This window comes from Hippocampus guttulatus, chromosome 5 (assembly GCF_054856545.1).
Source record: "Hippocampus guttulatus isolate MCC_2025c chromosome 5, RoL_Hgut_1.0, whole genome shotgun sequence".
Classification (NCBI taxonomy): Eukaryota; Metazoa; Chordata; class Actinopteri; order Syngnathiformes; family Syngnathidae; genus Hippocampus; species Hippocampus guttulatus.
In genome coordinates, this window is record NC_141265.1 from 1213059 (window position 1) to 1231653 (window position 18595).

The window sequence follows — 18595 nt, forward strand, 5'->3', positions numbered from 1 at the left end:
CACACACACACACACACGCACGCCTTGGTTGCAATCATGAGGTGACATCATACGGGGCGGTTCCCGCAGAGTGACAAAAGAGGCGGAGTTTCACAACACTTCTCCGACACGTTCAAGTGTTTTTCAAGGGTACGTTTTTGTTGTCGTGGGGTGACACCAGGCTGGAGCAGGCCAAGGAGGACGAGTCCAGGGACGCCCTGAAGGACCTGGTCAACCTGGTGACGTGTCTGACCACCTACGGCGTGACGGAGCTCAAACCCGCCGGCCTGACCACCGGAGCGCCCTTCTTGCTGCCGGGATTTGTCCTCCCGCAGCCTTCTGGAAAAGGTAAAGGTGAGGCTCTCGAGCCACGCCGGAGTTTCAAATTGGCGTTTCCACCGTGTGGTAGGGTTTCAAATTAGGATTTGGAGCCAAGGGTGCGGTTTGAAGCCTCGGTTAAGTTTTCAAACACTGACTAGGGTTGCAAATTGGCGTTTCCAACATGTGGTAAGGGTTTCAGTTTGTTTCATTTGAAGATCAGGCGAAGATTTTAAACCAGAGTTTGTGTAAGAGCAAAGATTGGGCCTCAGTTACAGTATTTTATTTAGTTTCTTAAAATATCAGAGCGTTTCAAGCATGACTTGCGTTTGCGATGGATTGAGCCACCAATCGATTATCATTAGTCTTCATTTTTCAAGAATGGTTTCGAGCCATTGCATTGCTCACACTCTGACCGTAATATGCGTTTATTTGTGAAATGAAAACGAGACGTTTGCGAACGTGCGGTCTCACTTTGAGCGAACCGGCCGCCGAATCCGTTCCAAGCAGGTTGGCGAGTGCGGCCAGATTGCTTCCTTGTTGTTGTTATGTCGGAGTGACACCCCCGCGTGGCGGTGTCGCCCGCAGGCCAAACGGTGCGCAACATCCAGGCCTTCTCGGTGCTGCAAAACGCCTTCCTGCAAGCCAAGAGCGGGCGTCTGGCCTGCGCGCTGCTGGACGCGGTGGGCAGCGTCTACGCCGCCGACCCGGCCAACTACTTCATCCTGGAGTCGCAGCACACGCTGTCGCAGTTCGCCGAGCGCGTGGCCCGCCTGCCCGAGGAGGCGCAGGTCAAATACTTCCGGCTGCTGGACTTTGTGGTCTTCAGTCTCAACTACGTGCCGTGCAAGGAGCTGTTCAGCGTCAGCGTGCTGCTCAAGGCCAGCGCCTCGCACGCCTGCAGCGTGACGGCCGTGCGCGCCCTCCTGAGGATGGCCCGCCACGACCCCGTCTTCGCCGACGTGCTGAGGGAGGTGGGCCTGCTGGAGGTGCTGGTCAACCTGCTGCACAAGTACGCCGCCCTCCTCAAGGACCCCGCCGCCCAGCACCAGCAGCAGCACCACAACGACCAGGGTGAGCGCAAATCTGGCGGCATTTTACACAGCGCTCTCTTGGTCCTCGTCTCTTTGGGCAAAAATGCTCATTCGTTATCGTCACATTTTAGTTGTTCCGATTCTTGATCGTTTCCATCTAGTTTTAGTCCACGAAAAGTCCAAAAGGTTGTCTGGTTTGAGTGCATTTTCGTTAAAAACAGTAAATATTGTGGGTGCAATCGAATCAATAAGACTCAGACAAAGCTGCTTTTCCACTTGTGCATGTGTCGCTAATAAGATAAGATAAGAAATCTTTTATTAGTCCCGCAATGGAGAAATTCCCAATTCACGGCAGCAAAGTTATGAAAGGAAGAACAAAATATCGGAGCTGCTGGAAAGGCAGCGCCACTCTCGCAGCGCCATCTTGAAGTCAAAATAATACAAGACAACGCGTAAGACATAATTGTGATGTTGGGGATCTTTTTGTGTGTGTGCGCGCGCAGAAGAGTGTAAAAACAACTCGGTGGCCGAGGAGCAGAAACAGCTGGCCTGGCTGGTCATGGAGACGCTCACCGTGTTACTGCAAGGTTCACACACCATGAACACCAACGCAGGTGACACATTATTCTTATTATTATTATTATTATTTATTTTTTTTTTTGAGGGAGGGGGGCAGGGGAAAAGAAAAAAGAAACCGTTTTGGGGTCATCGTACTTAAGTTTATTTACCAAAATAGAGAGTCCTCATCAAGGCCTTTAATTTGAATTTTTTATCTTTCCGCTTGTGCAGCCTTGTTCAGGGAGTTTGGGGGCGCGCGCTGCGTGCACAACATCGTGAAGTACCGGCAGTGTCGCGAGCACGCGCTGCTCATCATCCAGCAGCTGGTGCTGTCGCCCAGCGGCGACGACGACATGGGAACGCTGTTGGGACTCATGCACTCGGCGCCGCCCGCCGAACTGCAGCTCAAGGCCGACATACTCAGGGTAAGCCATCCAAGCTTCCGTTTGACGCCCCGGTTTGAAACCCGCAACCTGAGTTTGAAGCTTGAAAGCCACATTTTAAACCTCAAGTCGAAATCGAAACTCCACTTTGAAACCCTATTTAGGTTTGAAGCCCTACCCGTGGCTTGAAACCCTATTTTGAAACACTAACCCAGGTTTAAAACCCTACCCCTGGTTTGGGATCCTACCGCGAAACCCAAACCCTATGTAATTGAAAACCCCAATTCACACTTGAAACCCCATTTTAAAACCCCAACTCAGGGCTTGAAACCAGACGTTAAAACCCTTGCCCGGGGTTTGAAAGCCTTCTGAAACTGTAAGCCAGGCTTGAAGCCCGAAAGCTGACTTGGAACCCTACCCTGAAACCGAAACCCCTACCCTAGGCTCACAACCCTACATTGAACCCCCCTCGGCCGCCGCTCCAATACATGCTAAGATGCTGCCGTTTTTTTTTTTCACCCGCAGGCCCTGCTGTCGGTGCTGCGCGAGAGCCACCGCACGCGGACGGTCTTCCGCAAGGTGGGCGGCTTCGTGTACGTGACGTCGCTGCTGGTGGCCATGGAGCGCTCCCTGTGTCCGGCCCAAGCGCCGCTCCCCGCCTGGCACGTCGCCAACCACCAGAACCACCAGAACCAGAGCCAGTCCCCCATCCGGAACCAGAACCAAGTGTTCGAGCTACTGCTCACCGTCTTCTGCACGCTCACCGCCGCCATGCGTTACGAGCCCGCCAACTCGCACTTCTTCCGCACCGAGATCCAGTACGAGAAGCTGGCCGACGCCGTCAGGTACTTTGGCCCGGAAAACGGCAAACTTTTTTTTCCGGACAAATATTATACTGTCGTGGCTTTGCTTCCAATATCTACTGTTGCACTCTCGTGCCAAAATACGACCCTTTGATGCACTTTTTTTCAGACCGATACCAGTATGAGTAATCAACTCTTGTGTACTCACCGATACCGATGCCAAGCAGCCGATACCGCGAGTACTTTTGAAACGTAACATTTCCTTTAAACCAATAAGAGAACATTTTAAAGGAAGGATATGGCCACAAGATATTGTCGCGAGTATAGCCGACACCTCGAAATTATTTTGGTACTGGCCCCACACCGAAACCCGGTACGGGCGCCAAGCCCAACCCCCGCCACCTTTTCTGACGCCGGCCCCTCCGCCAGGCTGCTGGGCTGTTTCTCCGACAACAAGAAGCTGGGCCCCACCGCCGTCTTCCCGTCCAACTCGGAGCCCTTCCAGAGGCTTCTGGAGGAGGAGGCCGCCCCCGGTGGCGACGGCGTGTGTCCCACCCTCAGACACTGCGCCAAGCTCTTCATCTTCCTGTACAAAATGGCCACAGACTCCTTTGACAGGTACGCAAGCGCGAGGCTTCCTTGGTCGTGGTCTTTTCTTCTGCGCCGCTAACTTTTCTTCTTCCTCCTCTTCTAACCCCGTGTATCCATGTCCACCTGTCACGCCGCGCGCTCGCGTGCTCAGTCGCGCCGAGCACGTTCCCCCGTGCCTGACTCACGAGACCTCGCTGCCCTCGCCTTGGGGCACGCCCGCTCTCGCCCGCAAGAGGTAGCTAGCTAGCTGCTTGGCTCTGCTGCTTTTTTCCCCCCGCCCCCTCACCCTTTCCTTCTCGCCCTTTTCACACACCCTCAGCCACCAAGCCTTATGCACACAATTCGGACCTGACCGGTTTCCCGACTAAATGGGAAGTTTGAGGGCTTGAAACCAAAGTGAATAAGAAGAGTGATATGCGATTAACATTTTTAAGAAAATAGAACGGTGTTCCTTGCAAGTGCAGACCCGACTAGTTTGCTGTCCTACAGCTTGAAATCGATGTATGACGGAAAGAGGGAGATGAAGAAGTAAGAAAGTAACAGTTGGTTGTGAATGTTGGAAATGAATTTCAGACCTGACTGATTTGCTGACTGATTGCTCAATTGATTTGGAGGGAAATGATCCGTTTTTTAAAATTGTTGGTAAATAATTCCAACCCGACCAGTTGGCCTGCCCGGACGGGTCGCCAACTAGCGTGATATCAACATAAACATGAAGGGAGTGAGGTTTGATGACTTTTTTTTTTTTGTATAGATGAGTGTGCCGCCTAAATAGGTTGATTTAAATAAACAATGAGATGTAAAGCAACAGAAAAAGGAAGCGAGTGATGTTTGATGACAACTTTTGAGCAAAACAAACAAACAAACAAACCCCCCCCCCCCCCCTCCAAAAAAAGGAGGAAATAAACGCAAGCCGACTTGCCCTGTTCCTCGTCAGCAGGCACGGCTACCACGGTTCGTCGGGCCCCCCTGCACCGGTCAAGCTTCTGACAGAGCTGAAACTGCACGCCTCCAACCCCGTCCATACGGCCTCGTCCTCGGGGGGCGACATGGTGGTCATCCACCCGGGTGCCGTGCTGGCCATGGTGGACCTGCTGCCCTCTGTCTGCTCCGAAAGCCAGCCCGAGGTGAGGAGGGCGCTGCGGTCTCTGATGAATATCGCTGGACATCTTGGAAATGTTGCGGATTCAATTTACCCGACGGCTATCCGCCTAAACGGGCTGCCAAAGAGCGTGCTCTGTGGCAGTAATACGGAAAGCGATGTCAAGTAAGTGGAATGAGGTTGGCAGGTCTTTGCTGCCATGTGAGCAGAATGAATTCATACCGGACTCGTTTTCCGCCTAAACGGGCTTTTCAATACCTCGAAGTGAACGGAAAGAAAGATATTTGATGACATTTTGCCTGTCAATGTTGGAATGTATACAATGCGCATAGCTTCAAACCCTAGCGGATCAAAAGGCACTGATATTTTTTGGGAATTAATTCACACCCGACTAGTTTTCCGCCTCGATGGGCGGGAGGCCAGAGGGTAGCCCGATAGCTCTCGTAAGGTGAAGGGAGTGTGTAACCCGGCGAGGTTGGCGCCTCGCCGACTTTTCTCGCTCGCGTACATCTTGAGCTCATGCCCGACGAGTGACGCCAGTCCCCCGGCCTTGTCCTGGCAGCACGCGTTGGACCTCCAGCTGGCGGTGGCCAACATCCTTCAGCTGCTGGTGAACAGCGAGCGCAACCAACAGGTGCTATGCGAGGCGTCTCTGCCCCAGCGCTTGCTGCAGCGCTGCAGCCAGGCGCTGGGCGACGAGGACCACCCGCTGCACCCGCCGCTGCAGCGCATGTTCGAGAGGCTGGCCTCGCAGGCGCTGCAGCCCCTGGCGCTCAGGTACATGCATTTACATTTTGTTTTGTTCACAATTTTGGGGGAGGAATTTCAGTTATTTTGTTATTTCGTTCGTTTCTAGTGACTCATGAAGTATCGACATTTTTGAAGAATTGGCATCATGAATCTCCGCCAACATTATCAAGAAACAAAAAATTTAAACCTGGGGAAAAAAAATTCATTCACGAAAGAAACTATAACCGAAAATGCTTTCAAAATATAAGCCACATTGTACATTTTTTAGACTAAGCACAATTAGAGCCAACATGTCCTGTGTTTTTATCAATATTCGATTGATCCCATACTTGAACTTTTGAAATTCATTTTGAGTGAAACAGATTTGGGTATTGCTCGGCCGCCATACAAATGAAGGAAGTCAAACGTCGTGGCAGAGTTGCACTTTACTTTTTTGCACTGCACCCCATGATCTGAAAACTATTCGAACCCTGATGACTGCCCAGAGTGGAACAGAAACGCCGATCCCAAGGAGGGGGTGAATGCTGACTTTTTATTGTTTGTGTGTGTGTGTGTGTGTTTTGGGCAGGGAGTTCCTGCGTCTGGGCAACCCGCTCAACTGCGGCGCCTGGGACAAGAAGCTGCTCAAGCAGTACCGCGTACACAAGCCCAGCTCGCTCAGCTACGACGGCGACGCGCGCGGTGAGACACCCGCACGCCGGTTGAAGTGGGCGCCCTGCCGCCCGCGTTAAGTCAAAGGCAGACGCTAACGCTAACAGCTGTCGACGTGGCTCATTACGGAGGCAGCGCGTCTTAATGAGTTTGCGCAAGACGCTAATTTGCCGCCGCTGAGCAGAGATTAAAATTTGTGCTAATTAGCACTCATTCGCACAGGCGGGGTTGCAGCTTGTGGCGCCAGACTGCAACCGAAAGGTGGCATAGAAATGACTGAAAGGTGGCATTAAAAAAAAAAATAATAATATTATGTTCATAAAAAACAGACCAATATGGATTGTTTGTGGCCAATTCTGATATTTGGCAATAACGCTAAATGATTTTTGGTAAAAAAAAATTGATAAAATGATCATTTATTTTTTTGGTCCTGTCATGTTTATAACAATAAAGACATGATCAATGGTTTTACAATATTTTGTTCTATACCCTACAACAGAGCAATTTAGAACTTTTTTTATTATTAATTAATGAATTTCTGTTGGCAATTTTTTTTTTGGGGGGGGTGATATTTGTTTGAATGTTTGTCTTAGATTTTAATGTGTGTATGAGGGGGTGTCAATAAGTAGATGATATTAATGTTTTTATTAATTGATGTATAAAATAATAAAGCTAATGCTGGCCGGTCAATTAATCTGTCAGTGAATAAGATTACGTATTTCTTTTCTTTTTTTTTTTCTCGAAATTGAATTACTGACAAAAGTTTTTATTTTATTTTATTTTTTTACCCAAAACAGGCAGCATGACGACGTCGATGGAGGGCTTCGGCGCCGACAGCGTGTTCGCCACGCCGGCCGAGGACGGCGACCAGTACCGCATCAGCCGCAGCCTGGTGCGCTCGGCCGAGGCCAGCGCCGTGCCGCTCACCCGCGTCAAGTGTCTCGTCTCCATGACAACGCCGCACGACATCCGCCTGCACGGCTCCGCCGACACACCCGCTTACGTCGAGTTCGACGCCTCGCTTGAGGGATTCGGGTACGTGCACGCACATACGCACCGGAAGCTCGCGTAAAGCAAACACGTTTTTTTGTTTGTTTTTTCTTTATCGTTTTTTTATTTTATTTTATTTTTTGCTGCCGTGCGCGGGTGCGTCAGCGTTTTCATAGCCACCGAATGCGAGATAACGTTTGGAGCAGCACCTGGGACACGACGGCGCTGGCCCACTTTCTGCGCAGCAGCGTACGCACACAAAGCCCTTCCCGCTCTCCCATCTGGCAGCATGAAATATTGATGCTCTCCTCCGCTAATAGCGCGAGCGCTGCTTTTCTTTTTTCTCTTGTTGTTCCAGTTGCTCGATTGACTCCTTTTCACTTGTGTGCGCGCGTGCAGGTGTTTGTTCCTGCCCAGCCTGGCTCCCCACAACGCGCCCGGCAACAACAGCAACTCGTCATGCGTCAGCGACGGCGACGTCATCAGCGGCATGGGGACAGGTACTGCCCGGCGCGCCTTGATGACATCACGGGCCGGCGACCGCAATGCACACCTTTCAGCCGCTCCTTCATCCCATCCCCTTTGCTTCATCTTTCCCTCTACCGCCCTCGATCCATCATCCTTTGCCGCTTCTCTGCTTCGTCAACTTTTCCGCTTTGCCGCCCGTCTTCTCTCCATCGTCTTTTCCGTCTCATCCTCTTGTCTTCTCTCCTTCATAACGGCCTCGATTTTCACTCCTCCAAGTTATTCTCTTCCTCATCACCTCTGTCCTATTTCCTCTCTTTTCTCCATCCTCCCTCATGCGAGACACTTTTTCTTACCCTAATTCTCGGAAAAACAAAAAACGAGTACCTGGGATTGAATGCGAGGATTCTGAAAAGACGTCGAAATATGTCTTTGGGAGTGAATGAGTTATGAGTGTGCAGCTTTGGCGGAGTGCTGACGAGAAGCTTTGTCTTTTGCGCGTCTGCCTTCAGGAGAGCGGCTGTTCCCCCCGCCGTCGGGCCTGAGCTACTCCAGCTGGTTCTGCGTGGAGCGCTTCAGCGCACCGCCGCAGAACCACCCGGTGCGCCTGCTGACGGTGGTGCGCCGGGCCACGTCGTCGGAGCAGCACTACGTGTGCCTGGCCGTGGTGCTGTCGGCCAAAGATCGCTCGCTCACCGTCTCCACCAAGGAGGAGCTGCTGCAGACCTACTGTGAGCTCAGCCTTCGCTTCAAACTTTTATCGATCGTTTTGACTTTTTTTTTTTGTTGATTTCGTTCCATCTCAGGGATGTAATGGAATAGGTATTCATTTTAAATTGTGTTTAGTAATAATTCTGAGTGAAGTCACCGTGTCCATGCCTTGCTGTTTTTTTCCCGGCTCCCCCAGCGGACGAGTCGAGCGAAGAAGCGTCTTTCTACGAGATCCTTCCCTGCTGCGCCCGCTTCCGCTGTGGTGAGCTGATCGACGAGGGCCAGTGGCACCACCTGGTGTTGGTCATGAGCAAGGGCATGTTGAAAAACAGCATGGCCTCGCTCTACCTGGACGGGCAGCTCGTCAACACCGTTAAGGTACGCGCCCCAAAGAGTCTTTGTTGGTTGGCCGGCGTGGACAGGATGTGTCTTTTGTTGTCTCCCGGACAAACGGCGAGCCTCCGCCTCCTGTCGGGACAAACTGAGAAGAGCAACATGCTGACAACCCGTTTTTTTATGCCATCCTGTTCATTTTCGCGCCGCGTTTTTAACGTTTTTTTTTTTTTTTTTTTGCGAGTGCCATCAAGAATGAAGCGCTTGCTGAAATCCTGCTTTTTACACCTACAGAAAGTTCCGTTTAGAATGATTACCGATTTCGAGATAACCGTGGCGGTTGTGTTGCAGCTCCACTACGTGCATAGCGTGCCGGGGGGCTCGGGCTCAGCCAACCCCCCCGTGTCCAGCACCGTTTACGGCTACGTGGGCACGCCGCCCGCTCAGCGCCAGCTGTCGGGCCTGGTGTGGCGTCTTGGGCCGTGCCACTTCCTGGAGGAGGCGCTGCCCGCCGCCAGCGTGGCCGCCATCTTCGAGTTGGGCCCCACCAACGTGGGCAGCCTGCAGGCCGTCTACCTGCCCTGTGAGTGCCGTTCCCAACCCCTGCCTTCAGGTTAGCCCCCTTTTCCTTGACGGTCCCTCACGCCCCGCGTAGGTAAGGAGTCCAAGGCGGAGGTGGCGCCGCCCGCCCCGGTGGCGCTGGTGCCCGAGGAGAAGGTGTCATTCAGCCTATTTGCCGTCTCTGTTTCCACGCTGACCGTGGCCAAGATCAGGAAGGTCTACAACAAGCTGGATAGCAAGGCCATCGCTAAGCAGGTGACGCTCGCTACTCGCCAGCAAACTGCGTTTCTGATTTATAGACTACTCGTCCACAATGGTAGCACTTCTGGCGCTTCTTCTCCTTCCTGTAGCTGGCCGTGTCCTCACACGAAAACGCCACGCCGGTCAAGCTGATCCACAACGCGGCCGGCCACCTCAACGGACCCGCACGCACCATCGGCGCCGCTGTCATTGGCTATTTGGGTAGGCCAACCGAGCTCATGAAACTTGCGACGCTAACAAAGCGAATGACGCAAACGGTGCTAATGAAGCTAACAGGCTTTTTTTTTTTTTAAAGACAAGTTAACAAGCTGACAAGCTTTTGGTTGTGGTAACTTTATTTTTTCCCCAGGGGTGCGCGCCTTCTCGCCCAAGCTGGTCGCCACCAACCTGCAGTATGTGGGCGGGGCGGCAGCCATCTTGGGTCTGGTCGCCATGGCGTCGGACGTGGAGGGTCTGTACGCCGCCGTCAAGGCGCTGGTCTGCGTGGTCAAGAGCAACCCGCTGGCCAGCAAGGAGATGGAGCGCATCAAGGGATACCAGGTTGGGCCCGCAGCGCCATCAGTCACGACGGTGGAAAACTCTTCTATGTTGCTTTTCATCAGGACTCATAACTTTTTACTGTAGTGACCGATGCACAACATTTGACACAAGACTCATCATGAATAGCCACCAACCATAGTGACTGCTACCAAAGCTTTGACAAGAAGACTCAGAATTTGGAGTAGCTGTCCACTGTAGTGACTGATGTGCAACTCAATACTAAACTGTAATGACTGCGTAAACATCTGATCTTATCGCTGATTGAATACTTTTTTTTTCTTCTCAAACTCGCTGGTTGGGTAAAGTGTAGTAGTGACCGATGCTCCGTGAGACACATCAGTCACGCCTCGACTTTTGGTGCAGAGAAGCTAGCTGATTAAGAACGAACGCAGTGTAGTGACTGATGGGCCCCTTTTATTTTTATTTTTTTTATTTTTATTTTTTTTTGCAGCTGCTGGCCATGCTGCTGAAGAAGAAGCGCTCGCTGCTCAACAGCCACATCCTGCACCTCACCTTCTCCCTGGTGGGCACGGTGGACAGCGGGCACGAGACCTCCATCATTCCCAACTCCACCGCCTTCCAGGACCTCCTCTGCGACTTTGAGGTGGGACCACGCAACTTTTCAAAAATGTTGTCAGAATACTTTTGCAGGCATCGACTGCTCGAGAATAATTTGAATGGTTCGAAACAAACCTCACAATGAGAGCAGTATTTTTATTTGTTTATTCCCCCACCCCCAAATAAATAGTTGTTTTTGTCTTGTCTTGTTCAAATGCTAATTTGCACAGCAGTACTTCTAGTATAATGTAAGATTAGTAAGAGCGGTGATATTTAATCCAACATAAACTAATGTATGTAATGCGTCATGTGTTTTGTCTGCAGGTCTGGCTGCACGCCCCTTACGAGCTTCACCTTTCTCTCTTTGAGCATTTCATCGAGCTTCTGACCGAGTCCAGGTGCGTCTCGCTTCCACGATCGCATGCCGTCTGCGTTTCTGTTCTTGATCGGAGCGCCATCCGCTCGCAGCGAGGCAGCCAAGAACGCCAGGCTGCTGCGTGAGTTCCAGCTGGTGCCCAGGCTGCTGCTGACGCTGCGCGACGCGTCGCTGTCGCAGCCCACCGTGGCCGCCATCAGCAACGTGCTAAGCCTGCTGCTGCAGGGATTCCCCAACCCCTACGACCTGCTCAGGTCAGACGCACGTTTCGACACCGACTCAATTGTCATTCAGAACATTTTGTTTCATTTTCATGTACAGTATTTCTAAAAGATCATTTGTAAAGATCTAAAAATATTATAAAAACACAAATTAAAACTCTTCAAACAATAATATATTTTATTAGTTCTTGTAATTTATTGTTTGTCTTAAAAAAAATCTGAAAGCTCTGAAGAATTTTTTTTTAAATGCAAAAAAAAAACAAATGAAAAAATGCAACTTATAAAATCAAATATAAAAAGGAAAAATAAAAGGGGTCTGAAAAAAATCTAATAAAACAAGACCTGAATCAACACGATAAAATACTTTTCACGTATGTTTTGTCTTAAATAAAAAGTAAAACAAATAAAAATAAATGAATTAAAAAGAAAATAAAGTTAAAAAAGCAGAAAAGTAAAAAACAACATTAAAAGCAGCAATAACTTTTGGGATTTTACTTTTCAATAAGAATAATTAACTCATTCAGTACCAGCCAATTCTGGACCAAGTCTGAAAAGACGTTTAAAAACGTCTTTGGGAGTGAATGAGTTAAAAAGCTCTAAAATATTAATGTCTTAAAAAAATCCAAATGTCTTTCATGTTAAAAAAAAAAAAAAAAAAAAAAAGTCAAGAAATGATCCATTAGCTGGGCATCCTGTTAAGCCAAGAACCCAACGTCGGCCATATCAACCTCCCAAAGACATTGTGCGTTTTCCGCGGCAGGTTCGGTCAGTTCCTCTCGTCCACGCTGCCCACGTTCGCCGTGTGTGAGAAGTTTGTGGTGATGGAGATCAACAACGAAGAGAAGACGGACGCGGGCGCCGAGGACGACTTTGGCGGGCTGCTTTCGGCCAACCTCATCCTGCTGCGCAACAGGCTGCTAGACAACCTGCTCAGGCTGCTCTTCACCACCAAGGACAAGACGGCCGTCAACGCGCAGTAAGAGCAATCGCGACGTGCGCGGCCAGAAGGAACGAGACTCGCCGCACCCGAAGAGATCAAATGCAATTCGTTCTAACTACGATCATTCTATCGTCGAACTGGGTTCATTTCTCACCACTTACGATCCGATTCACTTCACTTGGAATGCAGTTTGACTCACTCGGGCTCTGATACGGTCGACCGCAATGATGTGACACAATAAAATCGTGAGAATGTCACCAAGGCAATATGATACGATGATAATGTCACGTCATAGGATACGATCTGATTAGAATGCCACCCACACTAACGGTGATACGATTCACCGCAATCCTAATTTGAAATCCAGAAATGAATTCCAATGACCCTACTTAGTGAAATGCGATATGATTACATTGCAGCCCTCTCCAGTTACGATACCCGAATTAAATCCGCAGTCCCAGTTCCCTACAAGTGCAATACAGTTCACTACAATTGTGATGTGATACGAGCCATCGAATTGCGATGGCAGCAAGGTAGGATTCACCTCCATCGCTGTTTGATGCAATACGGTTCAGTTGCAGTTAACTCCAAAAGGATTCGATACGATTGACTTGAGTTACATTGCGATCGGGAATGTGATTCATCCCGGGGAGGGGGAAACACGCAAAAACACGTATCCCTCCGTCTGGCCTCCTAGGGCGTGCGAGGACCTGGTGCGCACTCTGGGCCTTGATTGGCTGCTGATGTTCATGGAGGAGCACCTTCACTCCAGCACGGTGGCGGCGGCTCTGTGGATCCTCACCGTGCTGCTGTCCAACGCGGCTGTCCTGCACCGCTTCAAGGAGGGCGCGTGCGGCGGAGGCTGGCTGGACCACACCGACTCGGTGCTCACCAACAAGATCGGCACCGTGCTTGGTGAGTGCGTGGCGCCCTGCCAGGTCTCGGGGGTCCGCTTTCGTCGGAGTTGGCCTTCCTTGGGCTCCCGGTTTGTTCGCCGCATGGACAAGGGTTGGTTTCTCACTTTATTTTTATTTTTTCCCAATCCCGCCGTAGAGCCCCGATGTCAGAGTAGAAAAGTGTTGCTTTTCATCCCGCGTAGTTTCCTGCTGTCGCGCACTTAAAATAGACCCCCGTGACAACGTGCATTGAGCAGCGACACTGTGACGACGTCATCCCTCCCGAACCAAACTTTTACGTCCGTCTAATGCTTGCGTTGAGTGTAAATGGCTGAGTCGCGACTCAGCCGCATCTAAATATCAGTGGCTAGCGCCGTCTGAGACCAACATCTTCATTTTGTTGCTAGAAACCACATCAGAAAGCAAAATAACATTCACGTCGGCTAAATCGATCGAGAATTATTTTGAGTATTTTTTTTTATTGCTACTGTAGTTTGGAAAAATTCACCCCCGGGGCCAGTTTAGGAGCGGGGCTCTGTAACCATCCTTATGCTTGAATACGTTGGATGTTGCCTGTGCGTTCCCCGCTAGCCGCAACCTCACGAGCGACTCAACCCTGAAACTCAAGTCAAAGTGCGACAGTAGCTAACCCCGCGGCGGCGTTTCCAGGCTTCAACGTGGGTCGCAGCGCCGGCGGCCGCTCCACCGTGCGGGAGATCAACCGCGACGCGTGCCACTTCCCGGGCTTCCCGGTGCTGCAGACGCTGCTGCCCAAGCACACCAACGTACCCGAGCTCTACTTCCTGCTGATGGCGCTCTTCCTGCAGCAGCCCGTCACCGAGCTGCCGGACAGCCTGCAGGTACATGTCAGTACCACAAACCTTCTTTTCTACTATTTTATTATGACGCGGGATGTCCAGAGTGGAACGCAAACTAAAGCCAGAAAAAAAAAGCGAAAGCACAAACCGTTTTCAAATAGAGCCAAACCGTCCATCCATCCATTTTCAACGGCGCTTATCCTGAACAGGGTCACCGGGAGTTGCTGGAGCTTATCCCTGCTGACTTCGGGCAGAAGTCGCTGGGCACATATAGAGACAAACGACCATTCACACCGTAGCTGGGCGGGACCCGTGCGATTTCAAATGATTATTTTCCTTATTATTTTGATTATAGTCCTCTTCTCGTGTATTTTTGGAACAATCACAATATCAGGTCTGTTCTTTTTCATCCATCGCAAGCCCAGCCCTGCAAAAAAAATGTCCCTGGCCGTTCAGCTTTGGAGGTTCTGCGACATAGTCATGTATTAGATGAATGACCCTCATGAATATTCATGTTAAATATTGCGCACGGCTTTGTGCCCCAGTTTGACCTGGACTCCATGTGGACGTTCATCTTCGGCGTGCCGGCGTCCAGCGCCACCGTGGTGGGCTCCATCCACAGCGTCTGCACCGAGGCCGCTTTCCTGCTGCTCGCCATGCTGCGCAGCATGCTCAACCTGGTGAGACCAAAGTACACACGAATACATTTGGTGGCCACTTAAAAAAAAAAAAAATGGGGGGGTGAATCAGAATTTGAAAAAAAGAGCTGATGAAATGGTTCCGGAATTCATTTGCGGCAGCCGTGGCAGTCGGAGGAGGAGGGCTCGTGGCTCCGAGAGTACCCGGTGACTCTGATGCAGTTCTTCCGCTACCTGTACCACAACGTCCCCGACTTGGCCGCCATGTGGCACAGTCCCGACTTCCTGTGCGCCCTGGCCGCCGCCGTCTTCCCCTTCAACATGAGGCCGTACTCCGAGATGGTAATGTTGACTTTGAAGCACGCGGCAACGTGGCACGCAGCGCCTCGCTCCTCTTGACGATAAACTCTGCGTGTCGTACGCGCGTTGAGGGGAGGGGGGCGCTGTTTGTCTTCCCATCACGTTTACAATAATATAATATATGATTCCGTTCAATTAGTTTTAAGATCAGATTTTTGTCGGGGGGGTTTTATGCTTTGTTTTATTTTTATTTTTATTAGTTTTAGTATTTATTGCATAATTTTTGGGGTATTTGTCAAGTGCGAGATGAAAATAGGTCACAAGATATTGAACGTAATAATAAAGTCAACGACAATTATCCAACTGTGGTTCTCATTCATTCTTTCCTTCATCTTCCAAGCCGCTTAAGTCAATGCTAACGCAGCGAAGCTACGCACAAGCAAGCGCAGTGGTACTAAAGATGCGGACTCGCGCTAACGTGCGGCCGTTTTCCAGGTGAGCGACTTGGACGACGAGGCGGGCTCGCCCATCGAGGAGCTGAAGGCCTTCGGCTCCGACTCGGGCATGAACCGCAGCCAATCCGAGTACTGCAACGTTGGCTCCAAGACGTCGCTCACCAACCACCCGGCCAAGAAGTACGTCTTCGACTTCATGAGGGCGCTCATCATGGACAACATGTGCGTCACACCCGCCACCAAGCAGACGCCCGTCATCGACCTGCTGCTCGAGGTGAGCCGCCTGCGCAAATGTTTTTTTTTTTTTTTTTCACTCCATTACATCTCTTCCACTTTTCATTGCACTTTCTAGTTCTGAATGGTTGACATTGACGGGGTCTGCCTTCTCTTAAGTTCCCTGATTATTGTGTGTTCCGAAGGCATCTCCGGAACGTTCCACCAGAACTCAGCAAAAGGAGTTCCAGTCCAACATCCTGGATGGCGTCATGGAGCACCTGCTGGCCGCTGACGTTTTGCTGGGTGAGACGCAGTCGACACGCGAATCGACGTGCAATGAAATGGTCTTCCCTGCCCCCCCCCCCGCAGGGTTGTCTTTGGGCACGAGTATCCCCCGCTTTGCCCCGAAAGACAACAAGTTGTGACGGGAATCCCCTTGTCGCAGGCGAGGATTCTTCCCTCCCCCTGAGCATCGGCGGCAGCTACCAGATCCTGGTGCACAACGTCTTCTACTTCTGCCAGCGTGTGGTGGACAAGCTGTGGCAGGGCATGTTCAACAAGGACTCCAAGCTGGTGGTGGACTTCATCGTGCAGCTCATCGGACAGGTGCGCGCAACACAAGAAAAACGATATCTTCACCCGAGTTGTGCACACGGTTGAACATTCTGCAAATGTTGTTTTTGTTCCTCAGTCCAAGAGGCGATCTCAGGGTCTGTCCCTGGACGCGGTGTACCACTGCCTAAACCGCACGGTGCTCTACCAGCTGTGCCGGCCGCACAAGACGGTAACGCAGCAGGTGGCGCTGTTGGACGCCTTACGGGTTCTCACCGTCAACCGCAACCTGGTGCTCGGCCCCGGCAACCACGACCAGGACTTTGTGGCCTGCCTGGCGCACTGCTTCATCTGCCTGCACGCCGGCAGGTAAGGCTGATGGGAGAAGGCCGCGGCAGATTGCTGACACGTTTGGGGCACAGGCTGTGCTTCGCTTGAAATTCCTGCATTTCCCGCAAGGTAGCTGCAGGCTTATCACAGCCTCCTCATTCTTGTCATACAACATGAAATACTGCTAAGTTCTTTGGAGCTATAGTTAAATAAAAATAAAATAAATTGCATTCTCATTGGTCATTGGTGCTTGAAGAATTCTGTGCTATAAACCAGTACAAGCGACCTGGTTGGTGTCACAACCGGCATTTTTTTTTTATTGGTCTTTGGACCACGAATGATGGCGCTTGCGCAACTGTGCTGGGCAACAACTGACTTTTATTATATGTCAAGTATTTCTTGGTCTTTCGGGGCGTGACACATTTTGCCGAGCAACAAGCTACCTAATGGGCATGAGTAACTCGTAAATAATATTTTATTGGTCAGTGGGGCATGAATGATGGTGCTCAACTAATTCTGCCTAGCAACAAGTGACATTGCGGCTGAGAGACTGCCAAATGTATTTGCTTATTTTATACCAATTTATTGGTTTTGGGAGACAACTGACCATGTGAGCGTGACTGGTAAATGTCCTTTATGTTGTATATTATACCAAAATGATACAAATTATTTGTTTAAAAAAAATACAAAGAAAATAAAAAAAAAGAATTTGAGTGATTTAGTGTAATTTTGTAAATATTGCTGTAAAAATAAAATCAGTGTTCAATCCTACATCGTATAGTTGGACATTCCCATCTCTGGTCCGGTTCTAAAGTGTGTATGTGCGCGTGTGCAGCAGCGTGGAGGGCTTTGGCCTGGAGGCGGAAGCCCGTATGACCACGTGGCATGTCATGATGTCACCTGAAAATGAGAGCGACGCTACGCACAACCACGACGTCAGCGAAGGTAAGACCGTGGAATTTTGAGAGCACAGTTGGCCTTAGTCCCGTGACCCTTGTGAGGATGAAGCGGTTCAGAAAATGGATGGATGGATGGAGTTGGCCCGAGTGGGGGTCTCGACGGGGATGAATTGGCTTTTTGCAGGTCGGCAGCTTTTGCTGAAGGCGGTGAACCGCGTGTGGACGGAGCTAATGCACAGCAAGCGTCAGATGCTGGAGGACATCTTCAAGGTGTCGCTGCCCTGCAACGACCGCGGCCATGTGGACATCGCCACGGCCCGGCCCGCCCTGGAGGAGCCCGCGCTCAAGAGCTGGCAGAACCACCTGGGTGAGGAACAATTTCGTATTTTGGAAGACAGTGGTTTTCAACTCTGGGACCCGTGTTTTCTGATTGTCGCCACCTGTAGTGTCGTGTATAAATCGGTCGTTCAGTAGCCAGTGGAAATTTTAACTCGGGGCTCCACTCAATTAAGAAAAAAAAAAAGAAGTCAATACTTTTGAATAAGTTGAATGATTAGTTGATGTTTCAACACACAAAGGGCGTCACCGGGTTCTTTGTACCAAATGGAAAAAAAATTAAGTGAGTGAAATGTTTAGGAAAAACCGAATCAACACAGCTGCTGAAATTGAGGAGGTGAAAAAAAAATACCCCAAAAGCTAAACGTATCCGTATCGCAATATAGTGGGGGAGCGAACAATGAACCGCGATATGGCCAAGGAAAGGAAAGCGAAGGTTATGACACGAAATAAAACCAAAATTGAAAACGCATGTTTCTTCCTGAAATAAAATGAAAATGATAACGTCGAGAGGGGTTTCACCATACCTGCCCAGCCCCTACTCAGTCATAGGACCTAAATGTCGTCGTTTTCAGTCCACGAGAAGAAGTGCATCAGCCGCGGCGAGGCGGCGGCGCCGGCCGTGGCCACCCAATCCAAATTGTCGCGGGTCAGCAGCGGTTTCGGCCTGTCCAAGCTGACGGGCGTGCGCCGGCACAAGAAGGAGAACAACCTGAACAAGAACAGCCCCTCGGCACAGGCCAGTCCAAGTCCAAATCCGAATCCAGCCTCCAAAGTCTGGAATGTCACTCGGCGTTGTTTTGTTTTGACACCACAGGAAGCTTTCCAATGGATGTTCACGCACATCGCCGTGGTGAGAGACCTGGTGGCCATGCAGTACAAAGAGCATCAAGAGGTATCTCCTCCGATTTGAACGACTTTTATGAATGTGCAAAAATACACAATGGATCGTGGAATACCCCAAAATTCTTGAAAATATGCTAGTCGCTTATTTTATTTTTCCTCTGGGTCACTTATTGCTAGGCAGAGT

General features: G+C 50.4%; 1 protein-coding gene across 6 annotated transcripts in view; it reads left to right on the forward strand.

Moving 5' to 3' along the window:
• The window catches only part of wdfy3 (WD repeat and FYVE domain containing 3), a 42081-nt gene that overhangs the window by 11671 nt on the left and 11815 nt on the right, over positions 1-18595 (forward strand). For 2 of the 6 annotated variants that reach the window (XM_086110866.1, XM_086110863.1), the window contains exons 8-40: positions 161-327; positions 886-1371; positions 1835-1945; positions 2121-2314; positions 2798-3117; positions 3505-3693; positions 3818-3901; positions 4604-4793; positions 5331-5545; positions 6087-6199; positions 6967-7204; positions 7559-7659; positions 8137-8355; positions 8532-8713; positions 9020-9251; positions 9324-9484; positions 9580-9691; positions 9840-10030; positions 10482-10634; positions 10913-10986; positions 11057-11218; positions 11946-12161; positions 12823-13040; positions 13691-13887; positions 14385-14519; positions 14640-14819; positions 15273-15506; positions 15652-15751; positions 15894-16054; positions 16140-16369; positions 17166-17275; positions 17414-17596; positions 18141-18460. In XM_086110866.1, the coding sequence (XP_085966992.1) occupies positions 161-327; positions 886-1371; positions 1835-1945; positions 2121-2314; positions 2798-3117; positions 3505-3693; positions 3818-3901; positions 4604-4793; positions 5331-5545; positions 6087-6199; positions 6967-7204; positions 7559-7659; positions 8137-8355; positions 8532-8713; positions 9020-9251; positions 9324-9484; positions 9580-9691; positions 9840-10030; positions 10482-10634; positions 10913-10986; positions 11057-11218; positions 11946-12161; positions 12823-13040; positions 13691-13887; positions 14385-14519; positions 14640-14819; positions 15273-15506; positions 15652-15751; positions 15894-16054; positions 16140-16369; positions 17166-17275; positions 17414-17596; positions 18141-18460 (6178 nt within the window). The remainder of the gene's footprint in view (positions 1-160; positions 328-885; positions 1372-1834; positions 1946-2120; positions 2315-2797; positions 3118-3504; positions 3694-3817; positions 3902-4603; positions 4794-5330; positions 5546-6086; positions 6200-6966; positions 7205-7558; positions 7660-8136; positions 8356-8531; positions 8714-9019; positions 9252-9323; positions 9485-9579; positions 9692-9839; positions 10031-10481; positions 10635-10912; positions 10987-11056; positions 11219-11945; positions 12162-12822; positions 13041-13690; positions 13888-14384; positions 14520-14639; positions 14820-15272; positions 15507-15651; positions 15752-15893; positions 16055-16139; positions 16370-17165; positions 17276-17413; positions 17597-18140; positions 18461-18595) is intronic. The other 4 variants (XM_086110865.1, XM_086110864.1, XM_086110868.1 and 1 more) reach the window with 4 other exon arrangements.